The 22,916-nt window shown below is 39.6% G+C and overlaps 3 protein-coding genes across 11 annotated transcripts in view; 2 read left to right on the top strand and 1 right to left on the bottom strand.

The window, feature by feature from the left end:
- LOC112563618 (TWiK family of potassium channels protein 18-like) overlaps window positions 1-5,449 on the top strand; it is a 29,512-nt gene extending 24,063 nt beyond the window's left edge. For all 5 annotated transcript variants that reach the window (XM_025237778.1, XM_025237780.1, XM_025237779.1 and 2 more), the window contains one exon: window positions 2,890-5,449. In XM_025237778.1, the coding sequence (XP_025093563.1) occupies window positions 2,890-4,070 (1,181 nt within the window). In that variant the 3' untranslated portion in view covers window positions 4,071-5,449. The remainder of the gene's footprint in view (window positions 1-2,889) is intronic.
- A 469-nt stretch (window positions 5,450-5,918) lies between these two features.
- Window positions 5,919-22,671, bottom strand: LOC112563619 (F-box only protein 41-like). 5 transcript variants are annotated; one of them, XR_003099084.1, is made up of 12 exons: window positions 17,649-17,790; window positions 17,186-17,326; window positions 16,397-16,586; window positions 15,585-15,679; window positions 14,459-15,413; window positions 14,152-14,266; window positions 12,318-13,844; window positions 11,881-12,095; window positions 11,618-11,672; window positions 11,149-11,196; window positions 9,522-9,583; window positions 9,038-9,089 (listed from the first exon to the last, which is right to left on the bottom strand). XR_003099084.1 is itself a non-coding variant. In XM_025237786.1 (11 exons), exons 4-11 carry the CDS (start codon window positions 11,193-11,195, stop codon window positions 6,579-6,581), a joined length of 783 nt encoding a protein of 260 aa, XP_025093571.1. In that variant the 5' UTR covers window position 11,196; window positions 11,618-11,672; window positions 11,881-12,095; window positions 12,318-13,516; the 3' UTR covers window positions 5,919-6,578. The 5 variants fall into 5 exon arrangements, 3 of the variants coding, with proteins under 3 accessions (XP_025093571.1, XP_025093569.1, XP_025093570.1); XM_025237786.1 differs by lacking the exons at window positions 14,152-14,266; window positions 14,459-15,413; window positions 15,585-15,679; ... (1 more) ...; window positions 17,186-17,326; window positions 17,649-17,790 and adding exons at window positions 5,919-6,641; window positions 7,106-7,221; window positions 7,448-7,606; window positions 8,028-8,146; window positions 8,504-8,653 and having other exon boundaries at window positions 8,991-9,089; window positions 11,181-11,196; window positions 12,318-13,516; XR_003099083.1 differs by lacking the exon at window positions 11,149-11,196 and having other exon boundaries at window positions 9,016-9,089.
- LOC112563617 (rhotekin-2-like) overlaps window positions 20,341-22,916 on the top strand; it is a 31,389-nt gene continuing 28,813 nt past the window's right edge. Inside the window, exons 1-2 of the mRNA XM_025237770.1 lie at window positions 20,341-20,493; window positions 21,268-21,717. Of these exons, the coding sequence (XP_025093555.1) occupies window positions 20,353-20,493; window positions 21,268-21,717 (591 nt within the window). The 5' untranslated portion in view covers window positions 20,341-20,352. The remainder of the gene's footprint in view (window positions 20,494-21,267; window positions 21,718-22,916) is intronic.

Raw genomic sequence — 22,916 nt, 5'->3', positions numbered from 1 at the left:
GGCCAATGAATCATTTATCCGGTTTTTGTCCCTACTTATATTCCTTGTGGGAAGGGTGTCCCTTTAAGCTCGTTCACTCACGCTACACGTGAGCTCGTTTGGGCAAGAGTTGCCGCACTTGCTTGGAACTTCATTTACAATCATAGCCTCGGCGTGACTGTCGAGTTCTGACAGAGCTTGCCCTTCGTCATTATATCAGTAATTGGAGCAGAAACAGAGATCACATGCTGCAACCGGAAGTAGTTAAGACCCGCAGATGCAGGATATTATTACAATTTTCCTTAATTATTACTATTTTTTTATTTTTTTCTAAAGTAACTGCCGCTGTGGTTATGTTGATCCCCTGTACTTAGTGCTGATGTGTAACTGCCTGCCTACGTCAGCCGCTGAGGCTAAAGCTGGAAGTCAGTGTCCGCGGACCCAGATCTTGACCTTCGCTTCAGAAATACATATTTTTCATTAAATGGAACCTCATACAATATTATACAAGGTCCATATTAGAGTCTGTATGGGAACTTTATTTGCAACTCGTATACGCAGAGCCATGCACCATATGAGTCGACTCACGCACGATCAAATTATCAACTCCACCTGGTGGACTGTTTCTTGTCACAGGTGGCCGGAGATGGGGAAGTACATGTGATGTTGGTAGTCAAGCTAGTCTCTCTCTCTCTCACATACACTCTTTCATAAACAAGAGTGAGAAACTGGGTGGGAAAGGAGACAGTGTGTGCAAAACAAATTCTCACGGCTCTGATTTGTGGCTTAAGTGTATCATTAAAGCCAATTTACGATACAACAATTCGCCTGCTTTCTCGTAAATTTTTTTAAACCCAAACATTGCTTGATACTGGCTTGGCAGTTGTGAATCTGTCTCTACAGTCCACATACATCTGTGGAGGACTGTAAGCTGCCACCGACCCCCTGGGAGCCGACTCCACATCTGCTCGGGGAGCACAGGCGTGACCCGGGGTAGGGGATAGGGTGGGGTGGAAACGGCACAGACTCTTGTAGAGACAGGAATGTGTGCTGCAGACTGCACAAACATCTCATTCCAACACGCACGTCTTCCCCACGCGCGTGGTCCATCTACTCTTCAGGACAACCAGAGAAGTTGCCATTGCTGCCAACGAAACTGTGCAACGAATCGTGGGGCCTCATCATAGTCAATTAGGAAACAGGGGTTAGCCCCGTCGCTTAGCAACCACACGATCCTGGGCACAGGTTAACTTTCTAGCGAGACCGAAATGAGATCGACATCTCTTGACAACTTGTCAACATCCCTCGCTTCCGACGACACTAGACAGGATTGCAGATTGCGGTCGTTACTACTTATCAGCTTACCATGTGGTGATGGCGATGTCATTCGTAGCAATTTGTGTTCGCTTGGAGAGGATATTTCTCGACATCTAGTGTTTACTTGTTTTATTATTATGAGGCATGAGCCCGATGTAAATATTGGGATAATATGTCTGTCAATAAAAAAAAATGGAAGTATAGTGTGTGTGTGTGCGGTTGGGGGGAAGATGGTGCCAAGCTTTGAATGTCGACATTTCAAGCTCAGCCGTGTAATTAAAACCTGTAATTATCGGAATGAGCGTAATGGCGTGGCTGTTGAGAATGGCTGGAAGGAGGTATCCAACAACAGCAACATATTCGGTCTCCGTGTTTCAGCGCCACTAACAGTCACCCTAAGATAATACACGTGTGTCAGCACTCAGCATCTCCCCGAGTTGCTGTTTAATACATTATTCCGTTGGAATGTCTCTCTCACGTATAATCTGTTTTCCCGCGAACAGAACAACTGCACAATGGCAGGTGAGACTTAAATTAATTGTGACGTAAACGCTTGGCAAACTGGCATTTGTGGGGGAGCTTTCTCCATTCACCAACAAAGAGAAACTGTTAGAGAGTGCGGTTTTTTTTTCTTCCCCACTCCTATCCATCCCGAATGAATCTATAAGAAGCCATCACGTTTGTCTCTAGAAAGGAAACAACCCCTCAACATCATGTCGCCAAAGTAGTTTTTAAAAATAACTACAGCACACAGCAACACAATTTTAGAACTGTTTAAAGTTTAGACGTTATTTTAAATAATATCAATCGCTGAAATTTAGTTGTAATCAGCTTTTCGTGCGCCCTCGTGCAACGCATCTAAATGGCTTAGGGGCGACTAATGGGGAAAAAAGTTTTTAAAATTTCTTCTTTAGAACAGTTTTCCGGTTTTTTTTTTTTCATTGTTGTGCAACTAGCTTCTGGTGTACATCACTACACGAAAGATAGAAACATGGACGAAGCGACACGCAAGGGAAGATAAACCTGTAGTGCGGTAATTTTCATATCTGTTACCTGTCAATCACCACAGAAGATGACTGGATTTATTTTAGACTTCTAACATATGGTTACGCTGGCAACCTTTCATTTTGTCGGCTCAACAACAAGGAGAAATAGAAAGAGTCCGCATCCGCAGGCGAACTCACTGATTACGAGATTGCGTTGTCTGCGTGCGCGCGCGCGCGCGTGTGTGTGTGTGGAGGTGGGATCCTTTCTTTGCTTTTATTCTTTGCATTCTTTTAACTTAATATTCTGTATCGACTAGCCATCAGCTTCACAGCGATTTGCTTAATGTCTTCCGCTCCACAAAGATCACGTGACTGGCATATAGAGCTTGTCATCGCGTGTGTGATGCTGCCAGATGGCAACCAGAGTGGATTTCCTTACATTCATTCCCACAAGATTATAAGGGAGCGGGTATACTAACGTGTATTATCGCGAGATAATCAAAGAGCCCTTATTCTTTATTTTCGCAAAATGACGTGCGAAAGTTGTCTTTTTTGCCATATTGGACATTTTTGTACTGTTGCATTGTGCATGTGTGTGTGTGTGCAGGCTATGGCAACATCGCCCCCGTGACCAAGTGGGGTCGGGTGGCCACAATGGTGTACGCCACCATCGGCATCCCGTTGGCGCTGATCGTGCTGGCCGAGCTGGGTCGCCACTTCATGCGCGGCACTAAATTCATGTGGGCCTTCGTGCGCCGCTACTACTACACTGGCTACTGCCGCAAAGTACGCCAGCGACGCCGCGGCAGCTACAACATGGCCGAGGGCTTGAAGGACGAGGACCTGGCCAACGACAAGGGTAATTCCAAGATCGCCGAAAAGAAGGGGCATGCCATTTCAGGGCCAGGCACGGATGTGAGTGAGCGGAGAAACGGAAGCGCCCACGACATCGAGGCGGGGATTCAAAGGGAGAGAATCCCTCACGGCAAAGGGGAACTATTCGGGTTAGACGAAGACCAAGAGGAAGAGTCAAGTGAAAGCGTTCACGGACAGAATGACAAGAAGGTGTTACATCTCAGTGCGGCAGAGGTGAAGATCCAGAGCATAAATAACCTGGATGAGAGCAGAGATCGCTGTGAGGACGAGAACGATGAGGATAATGACGTTTTTGACGGGAATATTGCCGGAAAGTGGGCCAGCAGGCAGAGAGAGGAGGGTCGTGACAACCGGCGTTCGGTGAGCATTGAGCCAGCCCCTCGCTCGCACGAGCCCAGCGTCAGCACTTCCGACCGTCGCAGCGTCGTCACCATCGAGAGCGCCGAGGAGGAATTCCATCTGCCCGTCGTCATTGCCATCATCTTCATTTTCGTCTACATCTTCCTGGGCGCCTACATGTACACCTTGTGGGAGGATTGGAGCTTCTTCGAGTCCTTCTACTTCGTCTTCATCACTGTCAGCACCATCGGCTACGGTGACATCCTGCCCAAGCACCCGAACTTCTTCCTTCTCTCTTGCATCTACACTTTCCTGGGGCTTGCGCTGGTGTCCATGACCATCAACGTCATCATGGAGTTCATGACGAAAACCATAGAGACCGCCAAGGAAAAGGTGGATCAGGCACGAGAAAAGGCCCTCGCCACGGCGAAAGCTGCCAAAGGAAAGATCAGAAATGCTGGGACGAAAGCTAGAAACAAAATGGCTAAGACAATTTCTAAAAAGGGTAGCCTGAGGTACGAACACAAAGAAGACGCTAATGTTTCTAAGGAGGCCACGGAAAAACATTCTTAAACGTTGGAGATGATCTGGAAACTCGTGCCTAACACTATGGATGCCTCTTCAGCTGATGCTGTAAACAGGAGACGTGCACATGCTCCACACACTAGTGACGACACAGTTCAGGGTCGAGGTCACGGTCTGGAAACACACACATCAAGGTCAACGACAAAGGAGAAGCAGCAGACGTTAGTATCGACGGTCTGGTCAGCTGCATCGTACCGTCAATAAACGATGTCTTAGAGTTACATGAACTGGTTATCTAGTGGGGTGCAACATTTCTGATGATTAAGTAATGTTCTGTGCAAGACACCACTTCCCTGAATCAGGATGACTACCTATTCCGTTATCAAGATACACACCAACAAACATCACATCCCATTGAAAGGAGGTCAGCAACACAAACGTCAGGATTGTACACAGATACGTTTATCTTGTGAAGGCCTCGGGAAATGGAAAAGCTGGGAGACGTGGGGTTAACCCAGTTTTGAGGAAATAGTATCTTGCACTGAGTTTTTACCCTGTCGTTACAAAAAAAAAACAAAAAAAAAAACAACAACAAACAAAAAAAAAAAAAAAAAACCCCACTAGACACTTGTCCCCTTTTAATGTAAGAGAGACCGAAACACATGGATCTCTCTGGCTTTGCGTTTTGATTGCTGTGGCCAAGCTGGTTCATTTCTCGTCCTAAAATGGTTGATTTTGACTGTGAACATTTGTTCTTCAAATTCGAAAAATATTGCTCTGAACACATTCTGTTTTTGTTGCAATGCAAGCGATGTGGCTTAGTCTTTTACACACCATTTCTGCAGGCAGCAAATACTCAGACCTAAAGTCAGGGGGTGAACGGGTTTGGTTGAGAGGGGAGGGGGAGAGGGCGAAAAGGGACAGCGATCATTATACTCACTTATGATTAGGAGGGAGGGGAGTCCTAGCAGAAAAGATACTGAGGAAGTAGTTCCTAAACTGAAGGCCAGCTGCTAGATGTAATCTGCTCAAGTCAAAATGCTTGGCGCCTTGCATTTATTTCTGCCTAATTTGTAATTCTGATAATACAAAAACAAAGGGTTTTATAATGTTTATAAGCTTTCATGTCTAAATGTACAAAAGGTTCTGTTGAACCATCGAGATTTGTTGGCAGTGTATGTGATTTTTTTTTTTTTAAACCATGGTGCTCTTCATTTGTGACTTTTGGAATGGTGTTGCTATCCATGACAACTAATGTTTACTTATGACTGTTGTTTCTTCCAATTTTGCCTTTTTCTGATATTTGATATTTTTCTACCAATGTATTATTTGTTTTCATTGCCTGTTTGTAAAACAAAACAGAAAACTGTATCTGTGAAACCTTATGGACCGCTTTTAATTTTGTAATAAAACTAAGTGCTCTGCATTCTTGCTGGTTGTTCTCAATGTCAAAAAAGTGAAATACCAACAAAGGAAGACTGATACATTAAACATAAATGCCTCAGATCTTTATGTAGACAATTAAGTATGTAGTTCCGATGTCCTTTGCCTAGCTCTCTACTGTTCTTTTCCCAGTCTGCTTTGATCTCTCAACTCTCCTCTTCCCCTGAGGGTTTAAGTCAAGTGCCTGCCTGGAAATGCTATCAGTTGGTTTGAACAGGGTAATGCATTGATGGCGCTGTATTTTGCAAATCTTACAGATTAGTATTAAATCTCGCATCCAAAAAGAAAACCTACTGCAGTAATTCATATAGTTTATCTTTAGTGGGCTAAGCTGGATAGTCTGTGTAAAGTTTTTAGGCTGCCACTATTTTATTCATAACCTAAAGGAATAAAATCTTGTAAATGCAGGCAAATGGCCTCCACTTGTTTCGATAACATAAGCCAAGTCATCAATATGGCAAAGAACTATTACTGGTTTATTTGAAATAACACTGCCTTTGGTAAAAGATGATGAAACAATTTCCCATAAGCTGTAAGTTCTAGAATATGAATCCTCCACAAAAATCTCTGATCTCAGGGACTTAGATTTTCTGGCATTGTAGACTGATAATGTGCTTACAACATGATGTTTACATTGTCGCAAGATGCCTGGTCTACTGATCCCCAAAAATGTATGATCCTCATTCCATTTCATTTATAAACAGAAATCTTCATTCTCTAAGAAGCAGTTTACAAGATGAAATAGACCACAAAGCATATACAAGTATAAATCCATAAAATGTAAACAAGCATGGCTACAAATGTTACCTTACATTCCACCACCTGATGAACCCACAAGAAAGAACAGTTTAGTAAGTATAAATACGGTTAAAAAACCCACATCATACAGCTACTAGAATTGTATCTCAAAGTATCAACAATGACACAAAAGATACCTATACTTTAGCTGTTTATGATATCACAGGTATTAAAAATTTTGCGGAAAAAAAAGGAAATGCTCCTTTGTGATAAATTTTCACTAGATAAAAAAAACACTCTCAATTAAAGTATGCAACCATAAGAAACAATGTGAAGTTGCCAACTGGCTTTTAAAGTGCAGTGTAACCAAAATCACTAATCCACAGAGGCTGCTTGGAGACGTAGAATGTTGCCCAGGCCAGCCTGAGATTTCAGCTCCTGTACACAAATTATTCATCACAGCTGAAAAGAAACTGTCTGTAGCCTTTTCAATATGGCACTTCATAAATACTGTAATCATACTGGTGAATATATTAAATAAATTTCTGATTACACTACAAAACCAATTTCTTACTGCTCCTGGTGAGTGAAGAGTAGGAGGGTAATAGGAGATAAATGGCACACTTTTCTTCTGCATGAGAAGGGAGACAACATATAATGTACACAAGGCGAGGCCCTACCAAAAAAACCCAAACAAAACCAAAACAAACTCTAGCCTTTACATTTCCTCCTAACTACTTGCAAAAACAGCAACAAAAAAAAAAAAAAATCTCACATTGACTCTGAAATATGCATGACATGAAAAAGTAACTTTCAAAAATGTTCCTACATTTTTATCCTGATTACAACTGCCAGGAACTTGAGCACATTGATCAAGAAATAAGACTAAAGGAAAATGTTACCTCTAAGCTTGCCAGTATCTTCTTGTAGTCTTCCCTATTTTTCTTCTTGCGTGCATCTTCCCAATAGTCATGTATGCTAACTGTCACTCTGAGTTCTTTCAGATGACGGCATGAGTCTAAAATAGAAAACGAAGTTAAGAAAAACATGATGACCAATGTTGACATTTGTAAACAAATTTGGAAATTTATGTAAAAACTGTGCATTTAATTAAACTGCTTGACATCATACATATATGGGGGGAAACAAAGCCATCCAATGCAATCACTACCACTGTGACCCCAATAACATTCACCAAAAATGGATCATTAGCTGTTCATTTGTCCAGAAATGGGATTACGCACTGTAGAAGTTCCTGATAGCTTCTGCCTTGAGGGGAATGCAGTTCAGCTCCAACCTCTGTAGCTGCCTCAGACCTGCTTTGCACATGGCTGCAACCGTGTCATCCTTAAGCTCCTTAATGTGGTTCAGGCTCAGGAACTGAAGGCGCTGGCATGACTGAACTGAGACACAGGTAAACCAAAAATTTGTCAGCAGCTGAGCAATCAGCTTTGAGACATAAGCTTTCAGTTGAGGCACATAGGAGAAAGGAACCGTACGCAAAGTATTTCATTGTTTATGAAATGGAAGTACAAAAACAGTGGACTTGAATGCTACTTCATGAATGTATGTTGATGAACAATGTGGAATTCAGTCTAGAGCCTGTTAAAGTGGAAAGCTACCTAGCACTGAACAAACAGAAGCAGCATATTAACACATGGACTTTAAGATGCAGAAAACCTGGAAGCTACAAAAATGTGAGTGGTAATGAAGATTTGAAAAAAAAAAAATGGTGTAAATGATGTTTCTGAATCTGCACAGCTGTCAGGGGCATAGCAGAAATAAAATATAAAAAAAGCTGATAAAAGATCATAGAGTGCTTACCCAAAGGTACTAGGCCTGTGGCATCTAAGGCATGTCCTCCAATACCCAGCTGAAGCAAATCTGGATAAAACTGTGCCATCAACAGCAGGCAACGATTGGTCAAGCCCTGCTTAAGTGTGCTGTATAAAGATCCCAGAATGCATCAACATCCATATAAAATGAACACACACACACACAAACAGCCTCTAATAACCAAACGTCAAAGTGTTCTAACGCTTAGTATTAAAAAAGAAACATTACAAATCCCCCCAAACTCCAAAATCAATGCATATACAACCATGTTACATGAATTAACTATAAATGATACACATAAACAACACAAAATGAACACACATGTGAATGCATGACCAAAAGCAGATTCATTCACGTCGTAAACCCTTGTCAGCTCAGATATTGCATTGATGTAATTCCTTGTTTTCTAATCCCAAGAACATTATTAATCTCTAGGACAAGGAAAACATGCACAAAATATTTACCCAGTGTGTAAAGGTGGAACCATGAGAGAAGTAATGCTCGGACACCCTCCACCTAGTGCCCACATGACCTCTGCAGTAAGTGGATGTGTGTCACTTATGTAGGTCAGCCGCTCCAGCAGACGACAATATCCACTAACAAGCCATAAACATCTGCAAACAGTGAAACTAGCGGTCACTAGAATGAACGATTGGATGTACAATAAAATCTACCCTCTATCTGTACACAGTATTGTAAGCATACGCAAAATATTGACCACATTTATAACCAAGACATTTTTCCTGTTTTTATCTTGTAAGTAGTGGACACATTTGGTACATTAAAATACAATGCATTAACCTCTGGTTTAAGAAATTTAACCTCTGCTGTGATCTTCATTTATACTCATTCAATATGGGTGTATTGATGCAGTTAAGCTGTAGCTACAAAGACGTTTTGCATTTGCTGATGCAAGCTGTACAGAAAGAGTTAAGACTTGTCATGTCTTACTTGTCTGTCAGGATATTGCTGCATGCTACAATTGAGACAGTAGTTAAGGAGTCCTGAGACACCTTCAACAGCTCCTCCAGACCAGGCTCTAGACAAGCCCTGATATACAGACACACGTTTAAGACATGTTAAAACATAAATATGTAGTTTAATCCGTTACAGTTATATATGTGTGAAGGAAAAAGAAGGGAGCATACATATGTGCAAGTGTGATTAGTGTGTGTACATATATGTGTGTGCATATACTTGTATACAGTGTCCTCATGCAGGATAATGAGCTTATTCATTTCCTGCTTTAATTATATATAAAAGTATATTTGTCAACATCTAAGAGCAAAAAATAATATCAGCAACTAGTTTCCAAACATTTTAAATTAATTTAAATCAAGATGTTGAACAGTAGGGTAAAAAAAAAAGCTCCACTAGAATTGGCTTTAAGGAAACATTTACAAGAAGCATGTGAACTTAAACCTGTATCTATGTATACTCACCATCATCAATATTTAAAGCATAAAACTTGAAGTGACTTACTTTGTCCTGCGGTTGTATTCATCTAATGTTTCCCCTGCTTGCCTCTGACCAGCTCGGTAGACCTTTACGTGTTAATAAAAAGGAACAAAATGCATGTAAATGGAAACTAGCACAAAAACTTAGAACTACTACTGCTAGTTTTCTAGCATGTATACAAACATTTACAAATCATAATTTATGTTATCTAAATAAACTAAAAATATACAAGTGTGCATGCATGTTAGAGTGCTTCGTTGGGGGTGAGGGGTGGAGGGTGGGGAGAGAATGTATGTATGAACTATTATATGTGAAGTGGTGCAAGCAAATTATGCATGATAGTAAATGTCAAAACATTGTAATAATATATAGTCATGCAAATATCATATAACAAACTAACACTAGCACATTAATACAATATCGATATGTACCTTAAAAGACCAGCATGGACAATGCTGTCTTCACAAGTGGTTTACGCAACTGGTTTTTAAGGTGCTTGCACTGTTTAATCTTTACTTTTAAGATGTGAGCTATGTTTCATTCTGACCTCAATGCATGAGGTTACAGCAAAAATAAACCAAAAGCAAAGGAAAAAAAGCAAACAAAAGCAACAAAGTTATTGATGTCAATGAATAATTATTTTACATATACAGAACATTGTTTTAGTAGTGACTTTCGGGAGGGATCAGCTTCAGCACTTCTATATGCAGATTCATAGCAAATAATGTTAATTAAGGAGTTACTGTCAACACCTAAAAAGTTACATGTTCATTTATAAATTGATATGATAGACAAACATGTTATGGAAGCTAATAATGTGCAAACCGAACAAATAGGATGCCAACAATGACAATAATAAAGTCATATAATATGCTGCTCTAATATTTACAAAAAATATGCATGTTCTTACAATCTATAATGTATTTTGATGTAGCCTTTTCAAAGCAAACAAGCCCTTGATACAATCTACTAGTAAATAGAGAACAGTATAAGATTTCTAATATTTTGTTATACTCTCCAACATCAGTTTTCTGAGATATCTAAAAGGATGGCAAAAGCTAGATAAGGAATAATTGATGGGCATACACATTTATTGATATTGAAAGATATTGAAAACTTTGGTATGACACAGACATTTAGAAAGATTCAAAATTTGTAATGCAGTATATGTATTTTGTTTAGATTGTTACTTCTTTAAAAATCTCACTGGATAATCAGTTTTCTGTTATGTCAAGACCATAAAACTCATAAGCACTTCTAGATTCAAGAACGTGCATTCGTGGGCTATATAATCATTAGATTGTAGGAATTGTTTTTAAAATGAAAACTAATAAACTTAGAAATTTAACTAATTCTATTCTACTGACAACATAACATGCAGTTCAGTTATAAGATCACAGTTTTAAAGACTATTTTGTTAGATGATGAAGGAGGGCATGCTTTAGCAAGCAACACATTCTGTTAGAGAACTACATAAAAAGCATAGAAGAAAAAGGATTTTACAGAATTTAAATAAACAGTTACCTATCTGTTAGTAACGTACAGGAATACTGCTATGCGTTATTATTATTTTTGTAAAATATTTGCGAAAAAGAGCAGACAGACATTGTGGCAAAGATGTGGCTCAGGTGCAAAATAGTACACTACACACATTTTGTGATTTATGTAGCTGTAAGGTCTCACCATGCAACTCAGCATCCTAAAGTATATAAACACATTTTAAAATCAATATTTCATTTTTGTAAATAGTAGCACATAAAAGTTGCCGTTTTTTTAAAGTAACTCTTCTGTAACTTTGCTTGGCAATGCTTAAAACATGTAAAATAAAGCGTACTTCAAGAAGTGGGAAAGTTTTTTTAAGGCTGTCACACTTTCATTGAGATTATAAACACCTAGTTTGGAAAAGAAAAAAGAAAGAAATATGAAATGGGCAGAAGGATATTTCTTTTTCTGCGCTGACAGAAAACTTAAGTGATCAGGGACCAGAGTTCCCCGGCCTGCCAGCTCACAAAGAGACCTGAAGATGCAACTGATAAAGTTTAACATGTCTACTTCTACAATAATACCATTGAACATGCTAAAGAATAATGCATAACTAGATCAATTATTCCATGACTAACCTTCAAGTGTCAGTGAAGTAAGCTGTGTGCACCACTTTGAAATTGTGATCAAAAACTGAAAGAAACAGAAGATTGACAAGTGTCTCTGTATTATTAAAGATAAAACATGGCAAAAACCACGAAAAATATATTCATGTGATATAACAAAATTGAAAAACTAAATTGTAAATTGTTTTGGAGAAAAATTGACCACAAACATAATCAAACAAGTGCAAACTCACCCCCCACCCCCGATAAAAAATCCACCAGGGATATTTAGTTACCTTTGAAGAAACACATTGGTACTTGATTTGTACACGCCTCCAGAGTGCTGGGTGTCTGCTAATTCGTCTCCATTCTTTACAGACAAGTGCTACGATGCCTAGCGTGAGTACATCCAGGTAAGAAAACACACAAAACAGAGCAATACGTCTACGTCGTTTCTCTTCTTGCTGTCTGTTCACACCCAGGTCAGCATCAGAAGCTGCAGAGCTGCTCTCTGAAAATTCCAGTCCATAAAAAGATATTAATGTGCACACCACATGGTAATAACTTTTTCTCAAAGTCATTACTTCTATTTTACAAATATCTGTTTCTATTTTCATAGAAGTACTATGCTTGAGTTAATGAAGCAAAGCACATACCCATTCCTATTTTCAAAAAAAAAAAAAAAAAAAAAAACACAAAAAAACCCCTTGAAAATAAGCATAATGAAACTTACCATCTGTTATCTCTGGCAAAATAGCTGGCTTTCCATATCTGGCACCTGCAGTTCTACTAATTCTAGGCTTCCTCTGTAAGGCTCTGGCTTTCTTTACTGTTGGTCTTCCTGATGGGACCCCATGTCCCCTCCCCACCCCAGGTACTGACAAGTTCTGCAAGTCAGACTCCAAATCATAATCCATGTCCATATCTGTGCTTTCATCTTCTTGATTTGTTAATGTCACTGGTTTGGCAGGAAGTGAGAGTGAGTGGAGACTAGAATCTTCAGATGATGAATGTGAACTCATAAACCTCGCTCGGAGCTCTTTAGCTGGTTTCAGCGCAGCCGTTTCAAACTGTTGCAAGTTCTGCTCTTCAAGCATGATTGATGCTTGTCTCATAAAGGGAGAACCAGATGTGGAAAACTGCTTCTTGATTTTTGATGCATCACTGTCCAGATTGTCATGCACTAAGATACCTTTCTCAGACACTTCAGTTGATTGCGTCTCTAGATGTTGATTTTTACATGTAGTAGGTGTACCAACTGTGGCAGGGGTGCTGGGTGAACCTGTTTCTGGAGGACTACATCTCTCATGCAAAGCCTGGTGCTGATGATCAGGCAAAACATGTGCTCCATCCATCTTTGGTAGCATTTCTCTTCCTGGAGAAGAAGGGGGCTTAAACAAACGCTCACCTGCCTTCCCTTGATCTTCCCCTGGCTCTGCCAGCTCAAATCTGTTTAGCATCTTGTCCACGCCTTTGCCAGAGCCAGCTATTCCTTTCTCCCCAACTCTCTGACCATATGCAGGCTTTATATTTACAGCTGCATAGCTACTTGAAGACATATCATCCAGTGTGTCAATGGCTGAGTCTTGTGAATGATATTTGCTTGGGCAACACCATGGGGCTCTGTCCTTTGTTTTGACAAATGCTCTCTCTGATAGTTTGCATCTGTTTTTTGTACCAGTTGAGAAGGTGGGCCTTCAGATGGAGATCTCTCTCCAGCTCTGGGAAGTGTCATGCTCTTCACTCTTTCTCTGACTGCCATTGCTCTATCCAAAGGTGACTCTCGTTTCTGTTGACTTATGGGTGGGTTACTTTTGTCATGACAGTTGTTGATGGCTGAATCTGTTTCATTGTTTTCCTCCTTTGCAACACTTTTCAAAATTCTAGAAATTCGTTCACCCAGAGGAACTACTTCTGCTGCCTTTTCTTGTAGCTCTTCTTCAGGTAAAGCTAACATCTGTAGGAGTCTTCTTCTTGCAAGTCAACCACATCCTCATCAGTATCATCCCTTTAGTAGACTTATTGTTAGTGTGAGATCTTGTAGAACAAAGCACTGATGAGTCCACATCACCAGTAGTCTCACTGCCATAAGGACTCACTCTGTTTGAGTCAAAGGCATCGGAATTTACGTTGGCAGCTTCCCACATGATGCCATCATCATCAAGAGACAATTCAAGACCATCAAGGGAGCTGATCTCTGCACCACCTTGCATCTGTTTTAGATGCAGTTTGCCATGGGGTATTGATAAGCTGTGTTTTCCTGAAGATATATATATGTATGCAATTAGAGCAAAGCAGCTTTGTCTGCTCCAAGTAAAAAAAACAAACAAACAAAAACTCCTGGACAGAAAACTAATTTTTAAAACTGATAAAGCTGAAAATGAAGTAAACCTAAACTAATCCAGAAATCCAGGATGACATAAATAAAATGAAAATATTGAATTTTTAAGGTATTTTATTTTGAGATTTTGAATCTTTTAGAAAGATGTAGGCTTTAGCCTGAATGTGACATTTGCCAAAAGATAACAGTTAAAAACCATTTTGCTAATGGTACATAGATGCATTACCTTTCCATTGTTGCTGTTTTTCAGAGTAACGGGAGGATTTTTGCTTTGAAGGGATTGATGTTGACTGCTCCAAGTCTGTAGAATACTTATTCAACTGTGAGAAAATGGCTGGATCCTGAAAGAAAATATTATGGTGAAAAAAATTAAAACTGGTGCTTTTTTTAAACGAATAATTACCTAACATTAAAGAAAATCCAAAGCATTTCAATACTGCCTGCTTACCAATCATAAAAACTAAAAGAAAGAATGTGTTTAGAGAATTTGAGAATCAAACAAAAAAATTGCAACAGTCTTTGCTTCAACATACCTCTACTGCTTTTCCACTCATAGACAGCACTGTATAAGTTTTGTACATCCCAATATCTTCTATCATCTCTGGATTCTGTGATAGGCTGCAGGTGGCATCTCTGCTAAGAGAATGTTTTTGAGAAGAACTTTTATGGGCGGAATTTTTATGATGCTTGTCTGGGAGACAAGATGGCTGATGTCCTTCTGCAAAGTCCAAGTGCCGACTCATTTTGTTTTTTCCTCTAACCATTTTCTTCTCTGCATTATGACTCGTTGACAAATGGGAGTGGTTGTCATACTGAGGGTGTGGTGGATGGAATGCTGAGCTGTCACTGTGGTAAGATTCTTGCTCTTCATCTGAAACATGGTCTGCTCCATATCTGCTCTGCCTCCTAGCATTAGCACTGATATTACCAAAATGTAATGGGCTTCTGGTCACCTCATATACATCTGGAGAACATGGTGGTATGTCACGAAGCCTGGATTTTGACTCAGAAGGAACCTGACGATAAGACTTTCCAGTCTGCTCCTCTATATAACACTGGGGCTGCCGTCTCTGTTTTGGAACGGGCCTTCTAGCTGGTAAAGGAGCAAATTCTTCAGATGAATCAGATATCTGCCTTGGAGCTTGCTCTGGGTAAAGACTGTTAAATGCACTGCTCTTACGATGCATCCTAAGCTGTTGTCTGGCTGCATCATCTGGTTGAAAACAACCAGAAGCAGAGATTTGTGATTGTGAAGGCAAGAGCTGTGATTGTCGTGGATGAACTGACTGATGCAAAGACGACAGTTCATTACAAGTACTACCAATGGAGCACTCCACGGCTGCCACTTCTGCTGGCACAGTTTTTGGACTATTACCAGAATCCTTTACCAGACCCAGGTTTTTGTACCAAGGTTCTAGGCTAGTCTGGAGTATTTGATCTCCATATGGATGCAAGGGTTGAGTGTGGTTCAAATGAGATAACGGCGTACTGCAATTGAAAGACAAGTTCATGTATATAAGGGTCGTACAATTCATTTGGAAAAAATGCTAGATTGCTATACAATGTTCCATGATATGATTTTCCAGCCATAAATATGTGAAAGGAAATAATTATATACAGTTTCAGTAATTTTTAAAAAGTTTTTTTATTAAGTTGTACCTGTTCAGTGCATAAGGTTGAGGGGGCAAAGAAGCACTGAAAACAGCACTTCCCTGTACAGGAACAGCGCTAGCATTTGGAAATGCTCCACTAGCCTGTCAAGAAAAAGCAAAAGTAAATAAGAAAGCTGGATTAAATACAATTTTTAAACTACAATGAAGTTTCAAAGGTAGAGGACCCATGGCCTATTGTCTGTACAAGTGGTGCATTATATGTTGGTTATTTTTTTCAGAGGCATGGCCCATGAAATTTAATTGCCCTGACAAATTCAGTCTTCAATGGCTTCATTGGCCGATGGTTGACAGAGCTTACCAGTCAGTGGTGATAGTAAATATGAATCCCTAACTTTATGCTCCAAAGCTAAGCAAAATAACAACAATTTTTAAAAAAATCTGCAGCCCCCTCCCCCGCAGAATAAAAATAACTTCTTGGTTTATGAACAGTTATTTTCTGGTGAATAAATGTAGGCAAACGAGATCCCTAGAAATGAAAGGCTTTATAACACTATGGATGTAGGCGGTGAAATTCATTATCTATTTAATTGTAAAATATTTGCTGACCGGCATATAATTTATTACCTTACTCTACTGACAGTACTGATGCTTATAAATTCCATTCATTGTTAACTTCAAGAAATGAAAAGACCTTCACTAGATTGCTCAATTTGTAAAGTTATTACTGAGGACAATGATCTAGAAGAAATATAAAATAAATGTAGGCTCTTAGTACAGATAAGATGAAGGCTGCATCAGATTATTTAAAAAAAGGATAACATGTTAAATGGTGACTGGATGGGTTCTGGATCGTCTAACCTGTGAAGGATTAAATGTGAGATTTGCACTGCTGCTGCTGCTGCTGCCAATCCTTCTAAGCATCTGCAGTTCCTGTTCAGCCTTATCTGCTCGATCAATCAGTTCTGTGACAAATGATTCCAGTTTGCTCCTAGCTATTGATTCCTTAGCAGCTGCAGTCTGAAGAAATGTTGACAAGGTTTCTAAATCTCTGAAAAAACATTTAGTTTTGAGGGAAACTAGTTGATAATACCAACAACAACAACAAAAAAAAATTCAACCTAAGTCTTTGAAAAGGTAATTTTTTTTTAATTTTAAATATTTTCACACAAAAAGCCTATCTTCACCCTCCATCAAATTTTAAAAGAAATTTTCCTCTATAAGCACATCAAAGCATGTAAATGTCCAAAAAGAAATGTTAGTTATGCAAAGTTTTAATCAGCAAGCTGCTACCAGAGGAACAGGAATCAAATCATATATGGAAGAAAAAGTGATTTCAAACACAAAAATCACTGAGTACTGAGTTGAATAAAATATTTAAAAATTACAAAGTGACAATAAAGCATAAAACCAGCTAACAGCCAGGATATGAGGTTGTCCCTTATTTAGTGTATAGAAATCTGTTAGCTGGTTTGTTTTCCATGGTTACTTCTTTTTACATAAATTATATCTGTACAAAAAACTTACACACTACACAGACAAAAACAAATGGTTCAGCGTAGATATGCTGGTTTAGAACAGCATTTGTCAACAGAAAATTCTTGAAAAAATATTTTCTAAAGACATATTGTCAACCAAACTGACACTAACTCTTTAGCTTTTATTAAGTTCCTGCTCCTTGTCAGTGATGGCTTTCTGAAGATCTTCATGCGTCTTCTCTTTCGCAAGAACCTCCTTCTTAAGATCTGCAGCAACCACTGACAGCCTCTCCTGCTCTTCTTGAAAGTGTATCTAAAAACAGTCATTCAACCTGCAGAGTTATACAGCCTTAATATGAAAGGCTTGATTTAGAAAATGAAAAGCAAGCAAAACCATGGACCTTCATAACAACAAAGGTCTGTGAGAAAAACATTAACTCCTTTACACCACATTTTATCGGCTTTTTGTTTGCAAATATGTACCTCTTCCTATTAAATTATAGTTCAGATGATCAATATGTATAAGATTGATAAACATAACTTCTTAATTAAGCTGCTTTAAGTCCAAAAACAGTTACTGAAACGAACAGCTCCCCCTCCCTAAAAAAAAAAAAATCTAGGAAAATGTGACTCACCAGCTGCCTACTAAGTTGCTGAATCTGCTCATCACGCTCTTTTATCAAGTTTTGAATATGGCTGTCTTTTTCATCAGCATCTTTTGCAATGGTTTCCTTCTCTTTGCTCAACTGTTCCTGCAAGTTACGGAACTCATCAAGCCTGCTGGTGGCAAGCCCTAGCTGAGCTTCTTTCACCTTCAGCATTTCTTTTAGTTTTGTCAAGTTCTTCTCTGCCTCCCGGTACAAATCATAAGTCTCCTCCATGAGTTCTGTCTGGTCCGTTTTCGACTTTTCAAGTTCATAGTTAAGGGAGTGCAGCTGGTTTTCTTTGGCAACCAGCTTGTCTTTCAGCTTTTCATTTTCAAATGCAGCCTTTGACAGCATTTCCTTCATGCGCTGAAGTAGCTCTTGCCTCTCTGCTCTTAGCTGTTCTGGGTAAACAGACGCTTGACTTTCCTGATGAAGCCTATGGTGATCAAGACGTTTCTGACGTAACTCATTTTTAGAAACTTTGTCATGCTTAGGACTCTTAATGTTTGGACTTCTGTCCCTCGTGGTGGTACTGAAAGTTTTGCTCAGACTGTAAGATGCCTGAGAAGTGGAGTAATCTGACAGGTCCTCTTCAGTGGTTACATAGCTACTATCAGTAGCTACATTTTTATTGAAGTTAGTGGTTTTGACTTGTTCACTGTCATCTTGCTTTTGTGATCTCTTTTTGTCTCTCTGTTTTTTGTTTTTTAAATCTTGCTTAGCTTTAAAAAGTTTATTACTAATGTATTCCAATTCTGTTTTCTTTTTTGAGATTTCTTCTTCAATTACCAGTTTTTCTTTACTTTCCTGTCCTTCTCTTTCATCTGTATCACCAGCAGTCTGATTTTGTGTTACTCTGTTATCTTGTAGCTTTTTTAGCTCCATGTTAAGGCGTTGTATCTGAAGCTCTTTGGCTGTAAGTTCTTTGCTAAGTTGCAAAATAACATTCTTTTGTTCACCTACACAATTTTCAGCAGCTTCTTCAACACCAGCCAAAACTTCTTGAGCTTTGTACAGTGTATCAGCTGTATGCCAGTTGTTATGTCTCTGCACCAGGACTTCTTGGTTTAAGTTGGTGAGAGTTTCTTGCAGATAGGCATCTTGCTCTGGATATTGCCTGGCAGTAGTTGTGAAGTTCAATTTTACCTCTCCCTTGCTACCAAAACTTGTAAGCAAGCTCTCATCTAACTGTCGTGGTTTTGATGAGACCTGCTGATACCTCTGTAGCTTATTATTCAACTCATCCTTTTTAGCTCGTCTAACTTCTTCTTCGAGCCTCTTACCTTCATCAAGGTATGACTGAAGCACGGGAGAATGTCGCCCCAGTCCTGTTGCGTGGTTCTGTAAACTTAAAGTCAAAAATTTTCATTCTTTCTCGTTTCTGTCCATAAGCGTGCTCATCTGCCATGTGAGACTTTAGTTCTGCTATTGTGTTGAATGTACGTGCCCCGCTGCACCTGGCACATCGGTATGGAATGTCTTGAAGCATTTGTAAATTCTGAAGATTTTGCTCTTTTTTAATCTATGACCCTCTTTAAGGGATGTTCTGTTCCAAGTATAATGCAGTGTGCAGTAAAAATTTAGCAGCGAAATTATTGTGTTGTCACATACTGCACCTTTATGTTGGTGTGTGTAGCCTGTGGCATGACTGGCACTGAAACAAACACACAGAGGACAAGTTAATGAACATGCTTCAAAGTGAACAGATGTTCCACTTAATAGTATCAATGCATTATAATGCCCAAGTCCAACAAAAATTTACAATGAAAACATAAATTTAATTTACAAATCAAAGCACCCACATTTGCTTACATGATTCGGCTAGAAGAAACAAGGTGGACACCTGCACATCTTCAAATATGTCTGGCATACAATAATATTCACAGCATTATAACACAATATCTTGTTGTTCCTTCCAATGCGACAATCCCCTGTAACTTGTTGTCAAAATGTGTACTCGATATACGTCTCTGTTTCTACTCATATTACCACTGATCTGCCCACAATATGTGTCGGTCTGACAACCCACAAAACCGAGAACATCTGTTCCAAGCTTCATTTCCATCAGCAACGTAACATCATGGGCACGCGCATACTGACATTCAACAGTCACACGCAGTCTTCGACCCTAACTGTGCCCTAAACGGCTGCTCGACTGTAATGATATGTTGCCTCTACCCTAAGCAATCGATAGACGTACAGTCTGAGTAGGAGCCCTTGTGGATGTCAGTCCTTGTATTTTTTCCACTCCATACCTGAATCGAACGAATGGGTAGTGGTGGGCGAGGGGAGGGGAGGAGGAAGGTGTAGTGTTCACGTCACTATCCCAACAATGCCATGAACATGGGACGTCGATTGCGGTATAGCCAGCTGCCGCTGCTGTTTTAAAGTGACTCATCGTTTCAGATTTTATCCCTCTTGTGTTGCTTCAGATATTGCCTCCACGATTAAACATTTGGACCCAAACGAACGACAGACAAAAAAACCGCATTTTTTTTCTCTTTTCCTCAATCCCTCTCTCTCTCTTACAGCGGATTTTATCTGGTACAGGAGTGTCTGTACTGTAAGATGATTTATTTCATTCTCATGCCCAGCCCCCTCACCCATGATATTACTTGCCCCATCTAATGTGAATAGCCTCCCTTGAATCCTTGCCTCTCTAGTGTAAAGGTCTGTTTAATTTGAATGACAAATGGCGAGCAATCACCTTCCAAAGCGCGATTTTCAACTTGACGAACTCATGGATGAAACTGATTTAACCTTCACAGTGCCAGGATGTAGTATAAAAGGCAAGAGAAAGCGAAAAACTGTGCATGGAATAGAAATATCTGAGGTAATCAAGTCCTTATCCCTTTGCGACGCCGTCGTGATCGTCGTTACATAGCCTTGTACACAATAATTAATAGTGACTTATAATGACATTTTGTACCCTCCGACCATCACCACATATTCCGTTCATCTACTTTGTGGTATCATCTAAGCTACGACATGCATGATTTTTGTGTTCTGTTATTGGCAGAATTGTCTTTCGATGTTATCTCGTTAATGATTCATCTTATGTGTGCACAGCGCTTGCGAAATATTTGCAGACGATATGACGTATTAAGGTGCTGTGTAGTTTATAAATTTGAGAAAAAAATGTTTGATAATCAGTATTCAGAGATCTTGCAAATGGGTGTAGGTGAACTCAAGACTGCTCAGATCAGTAGGAAGTAATTATCTTCATCATTGCACATTGTAGAGTTATGGACAAATAACAAATGATACAAATAGTGAAACATTCTCTATTTAGTGAAAACACCCTAATGCATTACAGAGTAAATTAGGTTAAAAAGTCAAAATCTTTAATTTCTTGATCATTAGAAAACCTAGTATTTAAATCTCGTGTCTTGTTTTGGTAAAGGAAGTAAGCAGCAAAGGTAAGCAATAAAAATGTATAAAAATTGAAAGGAGTTTGTTTATGTAGACAATTCTTCAAGCGTCTTAGCCTCCTATCAAAATAAAGATGTAAGAAAGGAGTCTATAATCATAGAAAATGATTTTCGCTGCATCAGTTTACTTGAGAAACAAAATCTACCATGAAGGCATAACTTTCAAATGTGTACAGGCTCAAAAGGAAAATGTCTCGGCCATATTGGACATCCCCAATCTACACACAAGTACCAGACTTTCAGACTCTGCGTCCACTGCAAAAATATACCAGCCTGGATCCTTGGCTTCTTTACATGGTACAGTTAGACGCAGTATAAAAAAACGTGTGTCAACATTTGTGCTACGACACAAATTGCGTACCATGCAAGATTATTCTCTGCCATCTTCAGCAACAGTTTCAAACAGCCTTGATTCTGAAATGCTTAGAGAAAACCATCCCAGTGTACAAGTTTCAGATGCCACAAGAACAGCTTCAAGCAGCTTGTACCTGCCAGCTCTGCTGACAGACAGCACAGTGCATGTATCACGCTTTCTGGATTTCAAGGCCATTACAACTTTCTGCAATTCAGAGATCGGATCAAAGAAAATTAGCATGTCATCAGGAAAGCCTTTTAAAGGAAATTCGGTAAGTGTGTTTAAAAGATTACTGCTAGATTTAAAAAAATTTAAACATTTCTGAATTTGCCTGCAGTATAAAAACTATAAAACTAAGGAAAGCATGGTTTCATGTCTAAAGATTTCATCATCATTATCATGATATTTAACTCATTGACAGATTTGGTTGTCAGGCGTGTCGGAGTGCAAACTGGTAAAATAAACGATCGATGTGTAATTTCTGTAGTAAAACTTTTATTAAAACTAGTATAAAAGTACGAGAATAATATGGGAAAAGAGTATAAAGGGGAGCTACTCCTGCAAACTAAGTAAACGTGATCTTGAGAGTTGCTTCCCTTAACTCTTAATACCTTGCTCCTGTTTACTAGCTTTGTTCCCATGAAATTGTTTTACCATTTACCGGGATGCTGCCACAATGTACGTTATTTTTAATTTCTAGTTAAACAGTTTGTATGTTCCTTATAGTAATTTGCCTTATCTTTGTCGTAAGAATACGACACTTTTAAAATGTTCACAATGCAAAATTTTAATTCTCCATCCTTTCCTCAAGGAAGCAGGGAGGTATAGTGTGCGTGCATGAGAGAGAAAAGGGAGAATATTTTTAAACGACACACACCCAAGGGTATTCTCAGCAGCCTTTGCTGACGAGATTACTGGTAGTTAAGAATTCTGTAAGAATTCCGATGAAAAGCGCGGCACCCCAGCGACATGACAGGTGCCTCTGTTGATGCCAGCCTCAAGAAACAGCCGCCAGCTACACGTGCGATAATGGCCACTCACCTGAATGATGCTCGCGACCCGCGGATCTCCGGTAGCCGTGTATTCGCGCTGCCTTATCGTCACTCCCCACTGCATGATGCGAGAGGACCGAGATTTCTGGCGCCACTCACAGTTTTGAGCCGGTTCCCTACTTCTGGCGCGCAGCTGCGAACGCTGCTGCCGTTTGGTCTCATTCCCACGCGCGGCTGTTCCTACCACTACCCCCTTCTCCCTCCACCATTTCCCCACAACCATTCCTTCCTTTAACAGCCACCTCCTGACTGGTGTGCTTGGTTCTTATCCTAGGACATCTCACCGAACTGCATGGACTGAGTGGCGTGCAGTACAATATTTACAGGTCGTATATTATAAATATCGTTACTCTTGGAGTAATTCTTGTGTGAGGAAGCAATAGTGCAGTAACGCGGCACGCTCGGAATCTGTTTTAGA

This window comes from Pomacea canaliculata, linkage group LG5, assembly GCF_003073045.1.
Source record: "Pomacea canaliculata isolate SZHN2017 linkage group LG5, ASM307304v1, whole genome shotgun sequence".
NCBI lineage: Eukaryota > Metazoa > Mollusca > Gastropoda > Architaenioglossa > Ampullariidae > Pomacea > Pomacea canaliculata.
Note: the sequence above shows the minus strand (reverse complement) of the source record. Positions and strands in the feature narration are given on the sequence as shown.

Coding starts and splice junctions, on each gene's coding strand:
- LOC112563619 (XM_025237784.1), bottom strand. CDS start 18,545: ATGGAGCTAAAAAAGCTACAAGATAACAGAGTAACACAAAATCAGACT. Junction 17,327..17,648: donor AGCAACTTAGTAGGCAGCTG/GTGAGTCACATT, acceptor GACTGTTTTTAG/ATACACTTTCAAGAAGAGCA.